The sequence below is a fragment of the Rhinolophus sinicus genome, linkage group LG04 (assembly GCF_036562045.2).
Source record: "Rhinolophus sinicus isolate RSC01 linkage group LG04, ASM3656204v1, whole genome shotgun sequence".
Taxonomy (NCBI): Eukaryota; Metazoa; Chordata; class Mammalia; order Chiroptera; family Rhinolophidae; genus Rhinolophus; species Rhinolophus sinicus.
Genome location: NC_133754.1, coordinates 104,688,720 through 104,709,610, shown reverse-complemented (window position 1 = coordinate 104,709,610; position 20,891 = coordinate 104,688,720). Strand labels below are relative to the sequence as shown.

General features: G+C 47.2%; 1 protein-coding gene across 2 annotated transcripts in view; it reads right to left on the bottom strand.

Moving 5' to 3' along the window:
• Positions 1 to 20,891, bottom strand: part of FGF9 (fibroblast growth factor 9) — a 184,523-nt gene that overhangs the window by 72,290 nt on the left and 91,342 nt on the right. Inside the window, exon 4 of one of the 2 annotated variants that reach the window (XM_074330149.1) lies at positions 4,844 to 4,984. In XM_074330149.1, coding sequence (XP_074186250.1) covers positions 4,887 to 4,984 — 98 coding nt within the window. In that variant the 3' untranslated portion in view covers positions 4,844 to 4,886. Of the gene's footprint in view, positions 1 to 4,843; positions 4,985 to 9,318; positions 10,301 to 20,891 lie in introns of those variants that run through there. The other variant, XM_074330151.1, reaches the window with a different exon arrangement.

Sequence of the window (20,891 nt, the reverse complement as noted above, 5' to 3'; positions counted from 1 at the left end):
AATTAACTTTTAAAGGATAATTTAAGAATCATAATATAGCAAAGATACATTCTATGAACATATTGTAAAATACAATTCTATTAAGCAACTAACCATATATATAAACTTTCTAATTTATTTAATACAAATGTTACATAATTTATGTCTTAGAACATGTATGACATAGTTTTTGCCCTCAAGGCACCACTCATGTTATAAATCACATTATCTCAGCCAATCAAGGTCAAGGCTACACGGAAGAAATTAGCAAAGCTGAGTTGCTTATAGTGGTCACATTTGCTTTAAAGGGCAATTTGTCCCATTTTACCATAACATTGTTTTCAAAAGGCAGGCATTTGCAAATACCTGTATGCTTTTCAGCAACTGGTCCCTGTTTTGGTGAAGGACAAAAGTAGAGCTCTTATACTCTGAAAACTACCTACTTACTTATCATTATACTAAATAAAAATGGGGGCAGTGGGAGACATGAGGACACAAATAAGGACTCGGACCCATCAGCTGCTGTCCATGACATTTCCCACTACCAGATGCAAGCACAACAGGACTTAATTTTCAGCAAGGATGAGTGACCTTTCACAAGTGGTTACAATAACCACTTTGTGAATGTAGATTCAAAATATGAAAGCAAAGTGTCTGGAAAGGAAAGGCTTGGGTGGCACTATGAACACCCATGCCATGCACAGAAAGTGGAGTGGGCACTGCACAAGCACCCCGTCCTGGACACTCACCTCAGACCAAAGTGTCACAGAAGCCATACACACCCCTGCTCCCAGGTGCAACAATCACACAGGTTAACCAACTCTTAAAAGCTCTACAAGCTCCATCAAACTCCCCTTCCCAGCACAAGGTTTTAAAAAGAACAAAAAAAAGAAGACATACAGATGGCCAAGAGACACATGAAATGATGCTCAACGTCACTAATCATCAGGGAGATGCAAATCAAAATCACAATGAGATAGCTGGTCAAGATGGCACAGTAGGTAATCACTGTGCTTACCTTCTCTCATGACCACATCAAAACTACAGACCCATCACAGAGAATCACCTGAAATCTTGCTGAACCTAGTCCTACCACTAAGGACATACAGAAGAAGCTACTTTGCGACTGGTTGGAGGGACAGTGATACAGACCAGGCTGGTCCCACATCAGCATGTGACCATTAAAAATTGGGAGGGATATCTCAGCTGCGGAGGACCCCCAGAGAAGCAAGGAGTCCCAGTCCCTTCCCAGCCCAGGGTTCCAGGGTTGAGTTCTGGAACCCATGAGTTCTGGTTGTGAAAACCAGTGGAGATTGTGGCTGAGTGAGACAGATGGTGGCTGGATTCCTAGGCGCTCCTCTTAAACGGCCCATGCACAGACTTACTCAATGATGGAATCACAGGTTCTGAGTTCCAGCACTACAGCAACAGCTAGAGATTTGATAGGGACGTACGGTGGTATGGAACTGAGTTATCAGGCTTCAGGACGGGGCTGGAGGGGCAGCTTTCTCCCAAACAGAGGAGCTGGTGGAAACCATTGCTTCTTTGTTGAGCTCTCCCTCTTCCTTGCATGCAGACACAGGCAGCTGCCATATCTGAATCTCCATCATGCTGGCTAACACCTTTCATCCACCCTACCCTAGGGATTCCCTGAGACCATGCCCCCATACCCCTTCAGGTACACCCAAGCCACTTCCAGTGGAACCCAGACAAGCAGCATTTGGCTTGAGCATGTCTGATACCTCTGGCTGAGCAGTCCTAAGCCTAGCACTAATTGCAGCCAGCCCTGATTCATGGCTTGGCATCTTGAGGCACCTCCAAGCATGGTGCAGGCTGTTTCCAAGGACAACACACCTAAGGAGCAGATTGGGCAGTCACCAGATCCCTGCTGAGTCAGATCATGCCCTTTAGGGTCAGCCCCTGCACCACAACTCCTCCACTATAGTCATGGCCAGTCCTCACAACAAATGGGCCCAAGGGTCAATCCCGCCCATTGACATGCAAACAGCTACCAAGGCTCAACTACAAGAGAAGGGAACACAAAACCCACACAAAAGACACACCTGGAGTGCATGGCTCAGGTGACCAGGAAGACTGTGCCACTGAGCCCCACAGCATACTTACTACATAAGGCCACTCTACTAAGACCGGGAGACACAGCAGCCCTACCTAATGCATAGAAACTAACACAGGGAGGCAGCCAAAATGGGGAGACAAAGAAACATCTCCCAAATAAAAGAACAGAAGAAAGCTCCAGAAAAAGAACTAAGCAAAATGGAGACAAGTAATCTACCAGACACAGAGTTCCAAACACTGGTTATAAGGATGCTCAGTGATCTCAGGGAGAACTTCAACAAAGAGATAGGAAATTTAAAAAATGGACATAGAAAATGTAAAAAAGAACCAGTCAGAAATAAAGACTACAATAACTGAAATGAAGAATACATTACAGGGAATCAACAGTAAATTAGATGAAGCAGAGGATCAAATCAGCAATTGAGAAGATAAGGTAATAAAAAACAAACCATCAGAATAGCAAAAAGAAAAAAGAATCCAAAAAAATGAAAGTGCAAGGGGCCTCTGGAACAACATCAAACATAACAACATTCACATCATAGGGGTACCAGAAGGAGAAGAGAGACAGCAAGGAATTGAAAACCTATTTGAAGAAATAATGATGAAAAACTTCCCTAATATGATGAAGGAAATGGATATTCAAGCCCAGGAAGCAGAGAGAGTCCCAAACAAGATGAACCCAAAGAGGCCCACACCAAGACATGTCATAATTACAATGCCAAAAGTTAAAAACAAAGAGAGAATCTTAAAATCAGGAAGAGAAAAGCACTTAGTTACCTACAAAGGAGCTCCCATGAGACTCTCCGTTGATTTCTCAACAAATACTTTGCAGGTCAGAAGAGACTGGCAGGAAATATTCAAAGTGCTGAAAACCAAGGTCCTACAACCAAGATTACTCTACCCAGCAAAGCCATCATTTAGAATCGAAGGACAAATAAGAAGCTTCCCAGACAAAAAAAAAAAGCTAAAGGAGATCATCACCACCAAACCAGTATTACAAGGAATCTTAGAGGGATTTCTTTAAGACCAAAAAATAAAAAAATATGAATAATAAAACGGCAATAACTATATATCTATTAACAATTACTTTTAATGTAAATGGATTAAGTGCTCCAATCAAAAGATAGGGTGGTTGAATGGACAAGAAAACAAGACCCTTACATATGCTGCCTACAAGAGACTCACTTCAGATTGAAAGACACAGACTGAAAGTAAAGGGATGGAAAAAGATATTTCATGAAAATAGAAACAAACAAAAACCTGGGGTAGCAATACTTATACTACACAAAATAGACTTTAAAACAAAGACAAGGGACCCAGTAATCCCACTTCTGGGTATTTATCCGAACAAACCCAAAACACTATTTCAAGGGGACATGCTCATCCATATGTTCATTGCAACACTGTTTACAACGGCCAAGATGTGGAGGCAGCCTGGTTGTCCGTCGGTGAATGAATGAATAAAGAAGAGGTGGTACATATATGCAGTGGAATAATACTCAGCCATGAAAATGAAGGAAATCTTGCCATCTGAGACAACACGGATGGACCTAGAGGGTATTGTGCAGAGTGTAAGTCAGACAGCAAAAGACAAATGTCACATGATTTGACTAATAAGTGGGATCTAAAGAACAAAAGAAACAAACAAAACAGAAACAAACTCAGATACAGAGAAGAAACTGATGGTTACCAGGTGTGAGGGGGCTGAGGGCTGGGTGAGAAAGGTGAAGGGATTAAGTACAAATTGGTAGTTACAAAATAGTTATGGGGATGTAAAGTACAGCTTTGGGAATATAGTCAATAATATTTTAATAAATCTATAGTGCCAGGGGGATAACTTCATAAACTACTGGGGTTGCCAAAAAACATATACAAGTGGACACTTTGGTCAACGGTGCTCAAGCATTAGTTTGCCATAATCAAAAGCATCTGGACGCTGATGGTAACCACTCCGAGCACCTCTTGTAATTGCAGATGTCAAATATGACTTGTATTCATCTTTTGTCATCGGCATATATCGAGTATTACAATTTTAAGTTTTCCTTTCTTAGTATGTATACATTTTTTTGGCACCCTCTGTATATAAATGTCTAACCACTACACTGTACACCTGAAATTAATATAATATTGAATGTCAACTGTAAGTGAAAAATTTTTTTTTAAAATTTAAAAAACAAAAGGACAAAGAGATCCTGGCATGAGAACCAACGCCCACTAGGCACGTAAACCAAAACTTGGTGTCTCCCAGGTTTTGCTCAGTGACTGTCTTTTTGTAAGTTGTCTGACTGCTGCGATGACCACATTCCCTCAGTGTGAGAGAGTTCTCATTATCGATCACATGATGACCCCTGGTGTTGTTTTAACCTAGTTGATGTCACAGCCACTCAATGATGTCACAGAACATAGGCCTACGATCGGGCCACAGGCAACAGAAGCCAGGTGGGGGCGGGGGTTGAAAAGAAAGTACGACAGCACACATTCTTCCAGACTCTGGTGGCCTTTGAAGTTTGGAGACCTGCCACATACCTCAATGTGAAGGACATTTTTTGAGGACATAAGTTGGAGAAAGAGGAAAGCCTTGGTGTCTGGTTATTCCAGAGGAAGCCAATCCTGTCCCAACTAAATGGCAGTTTCTGGGCAAAATAAAAGGCCTGCCCCTCAAGCAGTGGGTCAGTGCCATGCAGCCTGACTGCACATGCCCAGAGCATGGAAGGAAGGTGACAACCACACAACAGGACACATGGCAGGAAGCAAGCGGGGGAGGAGGGCAGCTGGCCGAGTCTCTCACCTGGAGTCACTGACTGAGTAGGAGGACAGGCACCAAAGCAACGTCAGAACCAAAACAAAGGCGGACACGGCAGGACGAGGCACAGGAGGTGGCCACCTGCAAAGGCTGCAGGAACACGAGGCAACAGGGTCACTTCGGGCTCTGGAAGGAGAAGGTGGAACATTAGAGAACAGAAGAGATGGGCTGAGACGTAAGTTGACTTTCTTACTTACCTCCCCCTGAACTGTGGTGCTCAGTCACTTCTTCGGCTTTTAACCTTTCACTTGGAAATAATTTCATACAAGTTGCAAAAATAGTACCAAGGACTGCCACACACCCTTTACTCAGGTTCACAATTTAACACTTTTCCACTTTTGCTTTATCATTTCCCTTCTACATATATTCATTTGCTGCCTGGAAAGCAGAAGAAATGTTACTATTTATCAGAAAGCAGTGGAGAAATAAAACAGGTAATCCTCAAAAAAAAGGTAGCAGAAAAAAATGTTTTCATATTTTTATATGTTATATACCACATAACATAGCCATTATATTTTTCCTGAACCTTTGGACAGTGGGTTGCTGATCTCTGCCTCTTCACCCGAAACCCCTTCATCACGCATTTTCCAAAGACAAGGACACTCTCTTCCATTACAATAAACAATTCAAAGCTCAGAAAAGTTAACTTTATTTGATAGGGTTGTATCATCCACAGCCCATATTTAGATTTCACCAGTTGTTCCAATACCATCTGGTACATCAGTTTTACCCCAATCCAGAATTCAGTGTAGGACCATGCATTGCACTTAGTTGTCATGCCTCTTTAATCCCGTTGATTCTAGAAAGTTCCTCCACCTTTCCTGCTCTTTCACAACATTGGCACATTTGAAGATTTCAGGCCTGTTGTCCCTCAGCTGGCATTAGGTTCAGCTCATGCGTTTGGGGCAAGAATGATAGGTAAGAGGTGCTTTACGTGCTCACAACAGGAGCTGCATGAGTGAGCTTGTCCTGTGATCGGTGATGCTTGGATTGCTGGGTTCATGTGGGGTCCCCCGGCTTCTTCACTGTAAAGTTACCATCTGCACCTTTGTAATTAATGAGCAATCTGTGGGAAAGACTTTAGGACAATGTAAGTACCTGGATCCTCTCCCAACTTCCATTCAGTAGTTTCAGCATTGTGAGTGGTTCTGGCCTGAATCCATCCTCATTCTGATGGGTATACACGGTGGCTTTCCAGCTCCAGGCTTTCACTTTCTACTTTAAGGAAGAGCTTTCCTTTCTTCCCCATTTATCTACCTATCACCACTGTGGACTCGGGGTTTCTTACACAGGGTTCAATGAACGACAAACCTTTCCTGTCATCTTTCATTTTGATGTTCAGATTGCCCCTCACTTGGCCAGTGAGAGCTGCTCCGGTCTGTCCCCATTTCCCTGTGACATGTCCCCATCACTTTGTGAGCACATCCTACATGCTGACACAACGAGCTGTCCAGCTGTCGCAGACGCCCCTGTATTATCCCTCCCCGGCCCCAAAACCAGACATTGCTCCAAGGAGTGCTAGTTTATTTTGTGGAGCATAATATTTAGAAACCAAGATGTAAACACACAGTGTACTCACATATTACCAGTTTGTAATGGGGGAGCATTCGAGGTAAATAGAGGTCTGGGGGGTGGGCTTTACAGAAGGAGTTTCTAACCACTTAGATGCAATTTAGTCATATTTTAGCAAGTCTGGGGGAAGTGGTGTCCACAGAGTCCCTGTTTTCTTTTCCAACAGATGTTGCCGTGATGGCCAGGCAGAGGCTCAGTGGTCCTTGCGTCCCTGGTGTGGCCACCATGGCAGAAACACCTGCAATCTGGCTGTAGCTGGCCACTCCTCTGACCATGCACTTAGCCTCCGTGCTCGTCAGGAACAGGGAACCGGCCCACTGGCTGTCCCGTCCATCTGCTTTTGGCGAGGATGCTGTAACCCAACACGCGCAGCACACTTGTGCTGTACCCACGGAGCCCACCGACACCGTGAACTCAGGCTCTGAGCACCATGGTCACACGCCAAGTCAGCCATGGCAAACATGCCCCTGTGCTCTGAAAACTTCTCCCACACTCCCCACCAATCTTCTTCCAGCCTTTCTGGGTCAACCTCCAAATCTAGCTGCTTCCCAACTCCTGCTGCCACTGGCTAAACCTCACCACATAAACCCAAATGTTCAGTGACATGTCATTTCAGCAAACACAGTACAAGTAATTTGGGGGGATGTGCATGGAGTAAGCCAATCTCACGAGTGGGGTTGGCTGATGTTGCTGCTGCCGCTTCACAAACGTGGGAGGACGGGTCTAGACTTCAGCAGCCAGGGGACATGGGGACAAGAAAATATTCATTCTATACAGCGAAGTCCAGCAAGCACTGTAAAAATTTTGCTTCAATAAATTGCATCTCATGCCATTTTAATTTCTAAAATTCTTCTCGCAACTTAGGGCAGGAAGGCTTCGATGGGAAACTGTTTCACTGAGACCTCTTACAGACGTCCTGCCTATTAATTCAAAAGAAACTGAAATGAAGACTCAGCTTGTCACAGATTGCTGTCTTAGGTCCATAGAGAGATTTCTACCAGTGTGGTAATGATTTTCATCACTCAATGATGAAATTGTTTCATATTCTCTTATCTTTTGCTCCTCAATTTTCTACAGTGTAAATGTGTTACTGTTGTCAGAGACTCAAAAGATAATAGTAGACATGGGTTTCCAGACAATGAAAAAACAAAAGAACTGGTCATTTCCAGTGCAGTTGAGACTCACTGCAGGCTGGTCCAGGATGCTTGTGGGGATGGTACTTACCAAGGCCAGTGACAGATTCCACAGCTGAACGTGAATATTGTAGACAGATGAAACTTCTTAAACAGCAACTACACAAGAACTCACCAGTCTTACACTCAACAGTTTTAGTTTTGAAAGACTACTTTACCTTGTCGGACCCCAAGAAGACATCAGCTCCCTTGGGACCCTGGGGGCCTGAGCCTCCGCTTGCCTGTGGATAAGGGTCCCCGCCGAGTGCCACAAGGAGCAGGAAGAGGGTGCCACACACGATGGTGCTGCTCTGGCTGCACCAAGTGCCCCAGACAGCCCCTTGCACTGTTCTGTGTCACCACATCAGAGAGACACAGTCATTCGACCAATGTTTCCTCAAGACCTGCCAGGCTCCCTGCTAAGCATCAGATACAAAGGTCATGGCATATGGTCCCTGTCCCCAGGCTCTGAGCAGAAAGCACAGGATGAGGAAAGCAGTACACTTAAAGAAGAGAGGGCTTTCTGAGGGAAAGCTCTTTACAAGAGACAGAAAAGAATGAATGAAAAAAGGAAGGGAGGGAGAGGAAAAGGAAGGAGGAAGGGAGGGAGGAAGGGAGAGGGAGGGAAGGAGGGAGGGGAGAGGTGGAAGAAAAGAAGGAGGGAGGGACAGGGAAGGAGGGAGGAGGGAAAGATGGAGGGAGGAAGAAAGGAAGGAGGGAGGGAGGAGGGGGAAGAGGGACTGAGGAGGGAAAGAGGAAGGGAGGAAGGAGGGAGGAAAGAGGGAAAGAGGGAGGGAGGAAGCAGAGAAGGAGGGACAGGGAAGGAGGAGGGAGGAGGGAAAGAGGGATAGAGGGAGGAGGGAAGGAGAGAGGAAGGAGGAAGGGAGGAGGAGGGAGGGAGGAGGGGAGAAAGAGGGAGGGAGGAAGAAGGGAAGGAGAGAGGGAGGAGGGAAAGGGAGGGAGGAAGGATGGAAGGAGAGAGGGAGGAGGGAAAGAGGGAGGGAGGAAGGATGGAAGGAGGGAGAAAGGAGGGAGAGAGGAGGGAGGGAGGGGCACGGAGGACGGAGGGAAAGACGAGGGAGACCCCACACTTGTCGGTCCCATGCATGGTGCCGACTTGTGCTTTGTGTAGGTGAAGGGCAGCCTCTCTCTCCCCACCAGATGGACACCACCTGATACATGTCTTTTTCTGTCCCCCAGAGTATAGAACAACTCCCGCATCCAGTTTAATACATATCTGGCGAAGGAATGAATTAATTGACATTTTGAAGTGATCATTTGGAAGAATAGACCAAGTAACTCAACATACGGAATGCTATTGATATCACCCTCCCATGCTTTCTCTACCCTGCAAATCATACTACACACACACACACCCAGCAGGCACCTTACCACTGACACAAATAAAATCCTTAGAATAGGCATTAGGGCAAAGGGACTACACCTGGATCATGATTTTGCAGCACAGTGTGCCAGTATCAGATACCCTCCTGCGTTTGGACCCTACAGACAGGTCCTGGAAGCACTGGGAACAGAAAGCATGTCTGTGGTGTTGCTTGGCCCCATTGCCCATCTGTCCTCTATACCCGCCAAATGACCCTGGCTAAGTGGCGTTACTGGCCCTCACTGTAAATTGGGGCTCACTGTGAGGCAGTGTGGGAAGCTGGCCTTGGCAAGCGTGTTCCTGTCACAGTTCTTGTCATACTTACGTCTCCGACTGTGCCCAGCCCCGTACCCGCCACACTGAGAGCCCAGAGACATCACCCATCTACTAATTGAAGCCAGCCCTGTTCCCAACAGTGCCCTTCAAACATGACTTGTGGAGACACTCATTTGATCACCAGTACTTACCATGAGCACTTAGCAGGTGGCTGGTGTTGTGCTGGGCACTGAGAAGCAGTGTCAACAGGCCCACTCGACACCTGCCACCAGGAAGCTACCAGGGTGGGGGCACAGGGGTATCCACTGCAGTGGGGACAGTGCAGGGTGCTTAGTGACACCGGGAGGGACCTGGACAAAGAGCTCCTGGAGACGAAGGCTGCATGGGACCCCGTCAGGCGAACAGTGGGAAGGCTGCTCCCGATAGATGGGGAAGCAGGTGCCAAGGCCCACAGGTCACTGTGCTGTCTCAGGGTGCAGGACAGTCGTGCCAGGTAGCCAGATGGGCTGCGGCCCCCTGAGCCCACAGGGGAGCTACGCCATGGAGGTGGAGGGAGAACAAGTGCATCAGGTTAGAGCCGCAGGACGGATGCATCACGGGACGAGAGCCCAGGACAGGAGCAGAGCCCAGGACCAGTGAGGTGCTGCTGTGCTGAGTCCAGCAGGCCCTCAGGATGGCTCGACAAGGGCAGCGGCCACGGGGCAAAGGGACAGGAGATGGAACTCAGAGATGTTTAGGAGGAAAACCATGGAGTTTGTGGCATGGGGTGACAAAGAGGACAGTGTCAAGGATGACACCCAGGGTCCCTGAGACAGGGAGAACAGGCGTAGGAGCAAATCTGGAGGAGAGACCATGAGTCCTGCTTGGGGCCTGCTGAGAAGGCCCATCCCCCGGGCTGTGGCCGTGGACATGGCGCCTGGATGCGGAGGAGGTGACATTGGTGCTCAGAGATGAGGTCTGGGCTTGCTAGGACACAGGCGGCGGTGACTGGCTCCTGGGAGTGATGAAGGGGCAGGCTGTGCACATGCCTTCAGGATACTAGCAGAATAGGAACAGAAAAAAAAGATTCTGAAAGAACTTCACATTTTCTATTTCAAACTGTGCAAGAGACTTGTCCTCTGTCCTCGTGGGGAAGTTCAGTGCTGGCTCGAGCCACTGTTACGTCTGCTTTGCGGTTTGAAATGCATCTGCATTTGGGTTTCTTGGGCCAGGGAGGGACAGCCATCAGCTCGCTCAGGGCCCTAAGGATGCTGGTCCAGCTCTGAACACAGACATCATCCCTGTGACCACAGAGCCACCATGAGAAACACGGGCTCCAGAAAACAGAGGGGTGGCCCTCTGCACAGGTGCTCACTGGGTCCGCAGGTGACAGCATAGCCAGGAGCCAGGTGGGTGATGGTGGCACTTCCCGAGCCCCCACCTTCAGGATTTTGCAGGTGCCACCTATTTAGTTGACTCTGTAATTCAGAGTATGCGGTCTGGGTGCTGACATGTTAATTCATGCCTCTTTAACGTAGAATTTCCCCATTTAAAGCTGAGGTTTCTGAGGCCACATCTAAAACGAAGTCCAGACCTGGATGGGTCTTAAGGACAGAGGCCCACACCCTCCTGGTCGGGGGCTGCTCTCCTGGCAACTGCCCAGCCACACCACACAGGTGGCCCACTGCCTCCGCCCGCTTGTGTCACAGAGCCACAGGGGAGCCACCACTTCTCCTCTGTGCCCGTGGCCTGGATGGCGCTCAGACCTTACCCACTACCCCATCTCGAGGCCACTCTGGCTCTACAGGGGCAAGCTGTTTATAAAACTTCTGAAAAGTTGAGGTGAGGGCCGACTTCCACGTAACCTTCAGTGTTTACTCAGTGGCAGCCCACCGTGGCTAAGGGTCAGCATGGTGGCAGGGGAGGGCCCCGCGCCCATGAAGCTGCCTCTCCATGCGGGCGTTCTCAGGAAAGTGCACCCTGGGCCCTCGTCAACAGGCTGTCCTCTGTGGGTGTCCGCGTCCTCGGAGCACAGTGAGAAGCAGAGTCCCCGCCAGCTCAGTGCATTAGCAGTGCTCTGGAGCCCCTCACTGAGATGGTGTCGGGAGAGGGGGTGGGGAATTCTGCTTGCCTGACGAGTGGAGTTACTGCTTAACCAAGCCATGCTCAGCATGAGTGATAAGAGACCAGAAAGTCAGAAACAGTTTTCTTCCTTGGAAGTTAGCAATTAACTTATAAAAAGCACAGAGATTTGCTGGGCTGATTGGACAAAGGTTCTAGAAGGTGGCACTCACCTTTCACTCACCCCATGTCAGCAACTTGCCATGTTGCAAGGAGAAAGACCCAGGGCACCTAACTGAAGTGACCTGCGTGGACTGCACATCTCCTGGCATGACGAACATGAGTGACACCCCAGGGTCCACGGGCAGTTCTCCCCTCGTCAAGCTCAGCACACCCAAAGAGGCCGCCTCGTGCCCTGCACAGCCACCCACCATGTGTGCGTGCTCCCTGAGGCTGCCGTGGCGTGCCCTGAGGCCTACTGGGAAGGAAGGCCACCTCTGGGTCGCTCTTCACATGAGAAGTCCCAAACCCACACGGGGATAGTCTCATTCAAGTTGAATTCTCGAGAACCAAAGGGTAAACTCTTTTCTGGTATGGTCTTCTTCTAAGCGACCGTGGAGGTCTTGAACTTCAGGCACTGTGACAGTGGGTGACACAACATGCAGAAGAGCAACAGACAACGGGGAGTATGGTCACAGCGCACCCTTCAGAGATGTGTATATTCACTCACCTCAACGCATGGCCTTGGAAAACACCACAAACTCATGGTGAGAAGCGAGCTATTGGCCAGTGGTGCAAAGGGCCCCACCAGGCAGGCGTGGCACCAGCTGGCCGCGAGAGGGCATGTGCTTAGGCACAATGCACGAGGCATGGTGTGAGGTGCGGTGAGCCAGATTGCTTCAAGGACCCCGGCACACTTTTCTCTCCTCCTATGTTTAAAATTGTGTTTTGGGCTCTGCTGTCACTGGGGGTGTGAACTCTCCATGTGTCTCCATTATCTTTCCATTCACTTGCTTCCTGAGGCATGGCTTCAACACAGAACACATTCACTGGGGACTAGACCACCCTGGTCAGGACTCTGTGACAGCACTTGTGCCTCTCTGTCTGTTTAGGTGAGTTCCAGGTTCCCACACTTATTTTTAAAAAAGGACATCATAACAGGGAGTTTTATGGACTTGGTGAGAAGTCTGGGGAAGTCCCACAGTCTGACCAAGGACATTATCAGAGTGCTGTGGGCAAAAACTCAGGCACACATAAAACCTAGATGAAGGAGCCACTGTAATTGCAGTGTGTCTGACGGCCCCAGCTGCTGAGAGCCACACACACCTCACCTTTGCACTCCCCCCACTTCCTCTCCATGTGCTTCCAGATGAAATTAAATATTTGGGAACCTGCAGAAGACACATTTGTGGCATTTATCTTGAAAAGCAATCAACCAACCTTCTAAAAGAAAGAGTTGCCACCTCTTTCGCATTGGCTGACTACCAACACTAAATTTCTGGTTCTGTTTGATGGTCTTCAAGTGCCCCGTGTGGGGGGCATATGTCGCCCACCTGAGAACTGTCATATCTGTCAACACCTCCAAGCCATCTCAGCTGATTCAGGCAAATACTTGGAGCACCAGGATAAAGTCACAACATTCCAGTAGTTGATTCAGCTTTAACTAAACCAGTGGACTTGATATTTGAAGTCATGAAAATACGACCAGGGTCACCTATTGACATGGAACTCAAGACCATCCACCCAAAAACAGCTGCAAAACAGTTACATCATAAAGCCCTTCCCTTGTCCCTGGTGTGAGGGACATGCATTGTCCCGTACCAACTACATACGTGTACATGGACCAAGACAGATGGACAACAGGTCCCCAAAACTCACTTTACCCAATGGGAAGCTTTCTGACTCTTCAGCCTAGTTCTAAAGCTCCCACAGAACGAGCATAGCTGGCAATGGTCCTTCCAGTTGCCCCTCCTGGTTTCAGAAGAATTGGTGTGATCTTCCAGTGTACATGCCATACCCTCCACCACACATGTGCCTAAGCACACATGGTCATGTACACATGCATATGTGTACACACACACACACCACATATACATGCATGTGTACATGCTACACACACACGTGCTTATATATACACATATGGACATGTGCATATGTACATGCATGTGTGTACATCACACACATGTATACACACCACACACATATACACATATATATACATACACCATGCACACATATATACACACACCACACACACACATATAAATATATACACACCACATACACAGAAACACACACCATACACACACATATTCACACGCACATGCACACACAGCCCCACTCCAGGCCCAGCACTCCCTAAACCTCCCTGAGTCCCTGGCCAGTGACACAAACAGTTCCTCCAGTTGGCACATGTTTCTGCTCCTTGCCCGGATCCCCATCTGCTCAGCTTCTCCCAGTGCACCCCACCCTGTCTCCAGACAAGTGCTTTCCCTCAGGCCACAGGTCTAAGTGGATTTCCGGCTCTGAAGTCTGGCTTGCATTTTTCTACTAAATATATCATTCCTGTCTTGTTTTTTTTGTTTTGTTTTTGTTTTTTTGTGTGGTTTTTCCAATTCTCTGAGTTCTTGGGTTATACAGGCGTATCTGTCATCTTAGTCAACTGCCTGTCAGTCTCCTTTTGCCATTGGTCTCCTCAATATAAATCTGTACACAAATGCACGATAACTTACAAATGCAGCCCAGCAACAACCACCATCCCAGAACCCCAGTCTCTCCTCAAACACGACCCCTCTCAAGGAACCCCAAGGAGTGTTTGGGGCCACAGCCCCTCGGTGCCCCCACAGAGCCTGTCCCCTCCCTGCCCCACCATTCCTGCTCCAACCATGCTCTACCACCCACGGCTCTGAGGGCCCTGAAGCAGCCACGCTGTGCGAGCTCACAGCACACTAACCCTGCCACGGCCACCGCAGACTGCACCGCTGGGGACATATTCCCAGCTGTCTGCACAAAAGCTGTCCCTGTGGACGGCAGAGATGTGGGTTCCAAGGGACCACCCCTACCCCATCCCCCACCAGCCACCAAATACAGCCTCACTTCAATGGCAATAGAAGCCACTGGACAGGCCTGCCCCATCCCTGCCAAGGGAGGAGCGTGTCCCCGTCGCCGTTGTGGGCACTGTCTTTGCTGTGGGGCTCAGCAGTGAGTGCCCCTGAGGCCTAGGGTGCAGAGACTAGCAAGGCAGCATCTCCTCCGTGTGTCCCCATCTGCGCGTGGAGCCCAGACACTAATCTGGGGCAGGCTCCTGCACATGTGAGCAGACACCATATGGTCTGGAAGCTGGTGTCCCCCGCCCCGAGCAGCCGCCCAAGTCCCCATGCAGCTCCCAAGCAGGGCCCATTGCTCCAGTCTCAGGCTTCACTGAGATGGATGTGTTGTGGGACACCGGCCTGGCCACCCAGACACGCTTTCTCCCACACTTTTCTCGCCATCATACTTTAAAGTATGTTCCCAGCCTCTGACACAGTGATTTTCTAAGGGTGAAGGCATGTGTTGAAAACGCGAGTGAAATTAATGAGGCAAAGAGGCGACATCTGAAACAAGCAGGGATGCTTTTCACCAACTCCGATCAGCCATGCTTCCCAAAGGAAGCCTGGTACCGCGGAGCCCAGCTCCACCACGCACCCCGGGAAAGCACTGGCATCACGGGCCGGCTGGTGCTTGTTAAACACTACAGAGCCCCAGGCCCTGTTCATGTGGGGCTGCTCCCCCGTGTGCTTGCTCTCTGAGCGCACGTTACAGATGAAGGTACTGATCCAAGGAAGCACGAGCCCCAGGGACACAGCTAATGGTGGCTCAGATCCGCCCGTGCTCTGTCACAGAACCGCAGCTTTCCTCAGCACCAGGAGGTGTGCTAGGAGAATGGGGGCGACGCAGCAATACCTAGGGACTAGGAAGGCTATTCCGGAAGAGGTGACTGCCACTTTGTGGCACCATATCTGTCCTAACGGAAGCATGTCGGCCCCTGGCTAGGCCTGTAAGTGTGCATCCCGCTGGTCTCAAGAGTTAAAACCTCCCACGGGGACAGTCTGCAGCTCACCCTCCATATCAGGTCCTTGGCACCTGTCACATCATGAAATCTCCAGATCACTTAAGATCAAGCAACATATGGAACAGCTCAAAAATACTCTACAAATTCATACAATGTGGGGAGAGACCTCTGCAACTCCTGGCAGTAGCATCTTCCTGCTGCCCGAGCAGAAAGGGAACTCCAAGTTAATTTTAAAAACTCAGTCTTCTAGTGGTTACCAGAGGGTAAGGGGGGTGGGGGGTGGGAGATGAGGGTAAGGGGGATCAAATATATGGTGATGGAAGGAGAACTGACTTTGGGTGGTGAACACACAATGGGATTTATAGATGATGTAATACAGAATTGTACACCTGAAACCTATGTAATTTTACTAACAATTGTCACCCCAATAAATTTAAAAAATAAATTATAAAAAAACTCAGTCTTCGATGAGAGCTAAATAAAGACATCCCTGCCCCATCCCTTCCCACTCTGGCGGAGTGCTGGGGCCACATCCCATCCCAGCGATCACAATCCGACCCTTTAGCCTCTGGTCCCATCCAAAAGTCTAAACTAAAATACATGAGATTTTTCACAGAGTTGATCAGTTCCACCCAAAAGCTGCTGGTTCTGCAGTTCTAATGCCTTCACCAAACAGAACAGGAAACAGTTGCTGACATGACTGTGATAAGGACTATATGAGATAGAAAATATGAGTGTTTTTAATATTTTCAAGGATGTAATCCTCACAATTAAACAACATGTACCCAATTAGTTACTTCAAACCATGCCCCCTTCTATGTAGTTTTATCACATTTACTATCTCTACAACTAAATATCCAGTGGATGTGCAAGGAAAATTATATATATTCTCTGGATCCATTATACTAAAAAAAAAAACAAAAAAAAAAACAGTTGTTTCATCCAAGTTTTTCTGGTTCTTAGGTGCTGGAGGACAGAAAGAAATGTATGGATCTCCATGAATATTTCTATTTAAAATGAACTCTAGCCACCAACAAACTCACTTAGCATTTCTCTTTAATCCTCCTTTCCCTTCCTAAACCCTCTCTCTGTTACACAATCTGTGTAACCACTCAGAGCAGGGTGCAGCCAGCATCACATACAGCATTTCACAGACTCCTGTTTTTCTCATATTCGTCCAATTTCTGATCCCCACTCAACCAGGGAGAGATAGAAAGAAAGATAGAAGGCACTAAAGAAAGACTCTATTAATTTTACAGCCATTCAATTAAACTCTTCCTCCTGCAGCTTCTAAGTTCTCATCTGGCCATCTGGGAGCAAGTGCCAAGACACAACCCTAAGACAACAAGCACAAGGCTTGCTTGCATTTTGCAAAGAGCTGGAAACCAAATACATGTTTATCACCGGTAAATTCCATGAGTGCCCTAATTAAACATCATATGATTCTATACGTATATTCCAGCCCTGATTTGGCAGTGGGAAGAAGGAGAACACTTTCTTCCTCCCCTCCACCTTTCCTATGCCCAATGTTAAAATTCTGTTTAATTTAAATCAACAACACCAAAGATTTTTTTAGACATAATGTAACATATTGGTTACAGCACAAATTCTGGAGCCAGAACTCCTGAGTCAGAATCCTGGCCATGTCACTTACTAACTGTGTATATAACCTTGTGCAAATTATTTCACATATGTGTGCCTCAGTTTCCTCAGCTATCAAATGGGGGTATTACAGGATATCTACATCATAGAAGCCATGAAGATGAAATAAGTCATCCTTTGTAAAGCCCGAAGTCCATGTGTGGAGACAGGCAAGGGGCCATATATCTGTGGACTCTCAGCCCATCCCTAAACAAGCACACACACAGACACCCACACACAGAGACACACAAACACACACAGACACACAGACATACAAACACACACATACACACACACAGAGATACACACACACACAGAAATAGACACACAAACACACACAGACACACAGACATATAAATACACACATACGCACACAGAGATACACACACACAGACACACACACACAGAAATAAATAGACACACAAACACACACAGACACACAAACATGCAGACACACACGCACACAAACACACAAACAAAAACACATACACAGACACACAGACACACAGAGACACACGCACACACACATACAAACACACACACACAGAGACACACGCAGACACACACACACACTTCCTTTCCACCATCTTTCCAATTCAATTATACGGGAATTTATCTTTGACCACTTTTCAGAGATTATATTCTTATATCAGTGTAAATGCTATTCACAGATTATCCATGTTATATTACTTTCCTTTGCTGACACAATGATTTGCTTTCCCTGGAAACACTTTTTTCCTTTACTTATTTTACTTTTAACACTCTCTCCCTTTACTTACACTTCTATGTTCTTATTAATTCAATTGCAAATTCTCCTCTCACTCAGGAAACCTCCTCACAGCACATCCAAGTGCAAGTGTGCATTGTCTCCTCCCCTCTTCTTTTTGACCTGGTTGTACATGTTTTTTTAACAGCATCGTCTCATGGTCCACTTAGCAGTGCTACCGGAGGGAGGAGAGCCGAGTGTGGACATTCGCGCTACCGTCCTTGCCTAGAAGCCCAGAATCATTTAACACAGCCTACACCTAATACCTTTACCAAATGACGGCTTCATCGGGGTTGAGGCCCTTGGGAAACTGAAAGGAGGAGGAAGAGATGCTGCTGAAAATAGAGATGAGGGATCCGTTTTCAGAGCCCCTGGTTTTAAATTTCCTAACCTGAGCTCTGGATTGATCTGAAGGGTCTAGTGGGAGTGAGCCTGTCTGAAGGAAGATGGCCATGCTTGCAGGAAACATGGGCACAGCCTCACACACAGCACTGATCTTGCCTCTTTGCCCTTGGCCACCACTGTTTCCTGAGGTCACCTTCAGGCAGACTTCCCTGTGGTGTGGCATTCCTCAGACTACCGCTACATGTACCTGTGTCTTCTGTCTAATAAAGAGCTCATGAGGAACTGTTTCTCTATACTCTGTGAACCAACTTCTTCTCTTTCCAAGCATATCCATGTTTATCACTAGATGACACATTGTTGGTGCCCCAATTCCACAGCCCTCAAATGACCCAGGGTCCAAGTCTGGTCCTAGGATACTTGTAAGGTAGGGAGAGTGTGCCACAGAGAGGACCCCATTCTTCTTTCTGGCAACTTTCTTCCCATTCAGGGCTCGCTCCCAGCCACAAGTCCTGGCCTGCATGTATTAGGAAGAGCACTGGCTGAGTAAGAAAAGTCTGGACTCCTTCAACTACCCGTGGGCAAGTGATCAAACTTCTCTTAAGCATTTACCTACTTGCCAACTGGACATAACCATGCTTGCCTTCAAGACTATTATGATATTTATAGTTAATAAATACAGAATTTCTGTTTCTAACAACATTAATGATTTAATAACCTGAAAACATACCCACTATAATACAATTTAAGATACTAAATATGAAATTACTTTTGAATGCCTATCTGGGTTCTCAAAAAAAGGGGGGAAGAGGGGAGCTCCCCAAAGGCCAGAAGTGAAGAGGGAAACAAAAACCAGAGTGAGAACTGTGTGAGCCCCACTGTGACAGCAAAGAGCACTGGAGGGAGGAGCAATCTCAGGTACCCAGAGGAGCCTGCAGGTGAAATCAAAACTCACACATGAAGATACAACTCTCAAAGAGAACTCAGAGAAACAGTTGACTAGGGGACAACTCACCCCCAGAACAGACAGAGAAAGAGAGAAAGCATTTCTATCTCTGATTGGGTTTTAAAAATAAGGCCCCTCTGGGAATTCAAGCCCCAGGTTAGGTCTCTCAGAAGCTAGGAGATCATGAAATCTTGGACCACCTGGAAAACCAAAGCACAACTTCTCTGATTCTCAAACCCCAGTTCATACCAGCATACGAAGAAAGAAACCACCATCAATGGGAGTCAGCAGACAAAATAAACAGCAGGATTCAATTCTTAAGAACTTCTGATAATAGAACTATTGTATAAAGAGGAAAAAATAAAATTTTAAATAATTTAAGACAAAAGCAAAACGTAAGAATCATAAGATGCTATTTTTGAAAAGGAATAGGCAGGCTTAACTATACATAGAGCTTATAGCAATAAAAAGTAAAATTGATTAAAATAAAATATCCCAGTGATGAGTTCAAGACACTATTAGAACAAAAAAAGGAATTTAGGTGACGTCATAAAAATAGCAGAGTGAGATGAGACTTTTGAGCTCTCCACTGGAATTTACAACAAATTGAACAACTATAACTCCACAAAGGACTCCCTGCGCAGCAGTCAGGCAAGACGAAGAGTCTCACTACTGAATTCACCTAAAGGTGGGCAAATTGCATGAGCAGGGGAGGAGGGAAGGGAGAAGTGCGGAGACGGAGCAGAGCAGGCACAGGACGCCGACCTAGCTCAGTGGTCTGAGCTCGCTGCTTCCCGGAACTACTGCAGCTGCGGGAGAGGGAAGAACTCGGACTGCTAGGGTCTGTTTATGACCCACGGGGCTAAAGGAACAGCATATAACACGGCTGAACCCAACGCTCATGGCAGAGACCTCAGAGAAAAAACTGAGGGAAGAAGGCTGAAAATGGTGGTTTAAGCCCTCACTGCCGAGCAGAGAACGGAAGCCTTAGGCACTGAGAATAGCAACCCCCTGCCTACCCTCCCAGAGCTCACCTGGCCCCCACCTGCCCAGTGCTAGAAACGGAACAGTAGCAGTGTCAGATCAAAAGAACAGAATATTTGCAGTTCTGAGAACTATAGTCTGGAGACACAGATTCAAGCAGGACCGTCTGTGGTGGTGGTCGCCGCCATTGCTCTGGGCCACCTGTCACAACTGACCCAGCCCCTCTACCCATCTATTTGGGTGGATCCCTGCAGGAATAAACAGAGCTGCTGAAGTACAGGTTCTGAATCTGGTGCAGGAAGAGCTCTGGAACCTCAGAAGCTCTCCACATGCCCCCACAGAGGCAGTACCCTATGACCCAGGGAAACTGTTCACAGAGGAGAAGCCTGCCTTCACGGAATCCCCCCATTGTCTGAGACGCAAGAATAGTGAAGAGATAACATGCCGCTACAGTGTGAGAGACAAAAGGCTGCAGTCAGAGAGAAAATAAAACATTCTGCCAACACTGACTAGAAAACAAAAGAAACACCTCTTTCTATCAACCTGTTCCAGAACCCAAACCTGTAGATGTCTAGGAAGAGAAATAATAAATCATTATTTACCATGAATAACCAACACAGCAAGACAACTCAGACAGAAAATGAAAAGTCTCCAGAAAATGAACTGAAATATATGGAAATATGTGACTTAAATGACAGAGATTTTCAAGATTGCAATTAAAAAAAAAAAAAACTCAATGAGATGCAAGAAAACACAGACAGGCAGTTTAATGAACTCAGAAACACAAACAATAACATGAACATTTTACCAAAGAGATTGAAATTTTAAAAAGAACCAATAGAATTTCTGGAGATGAAGA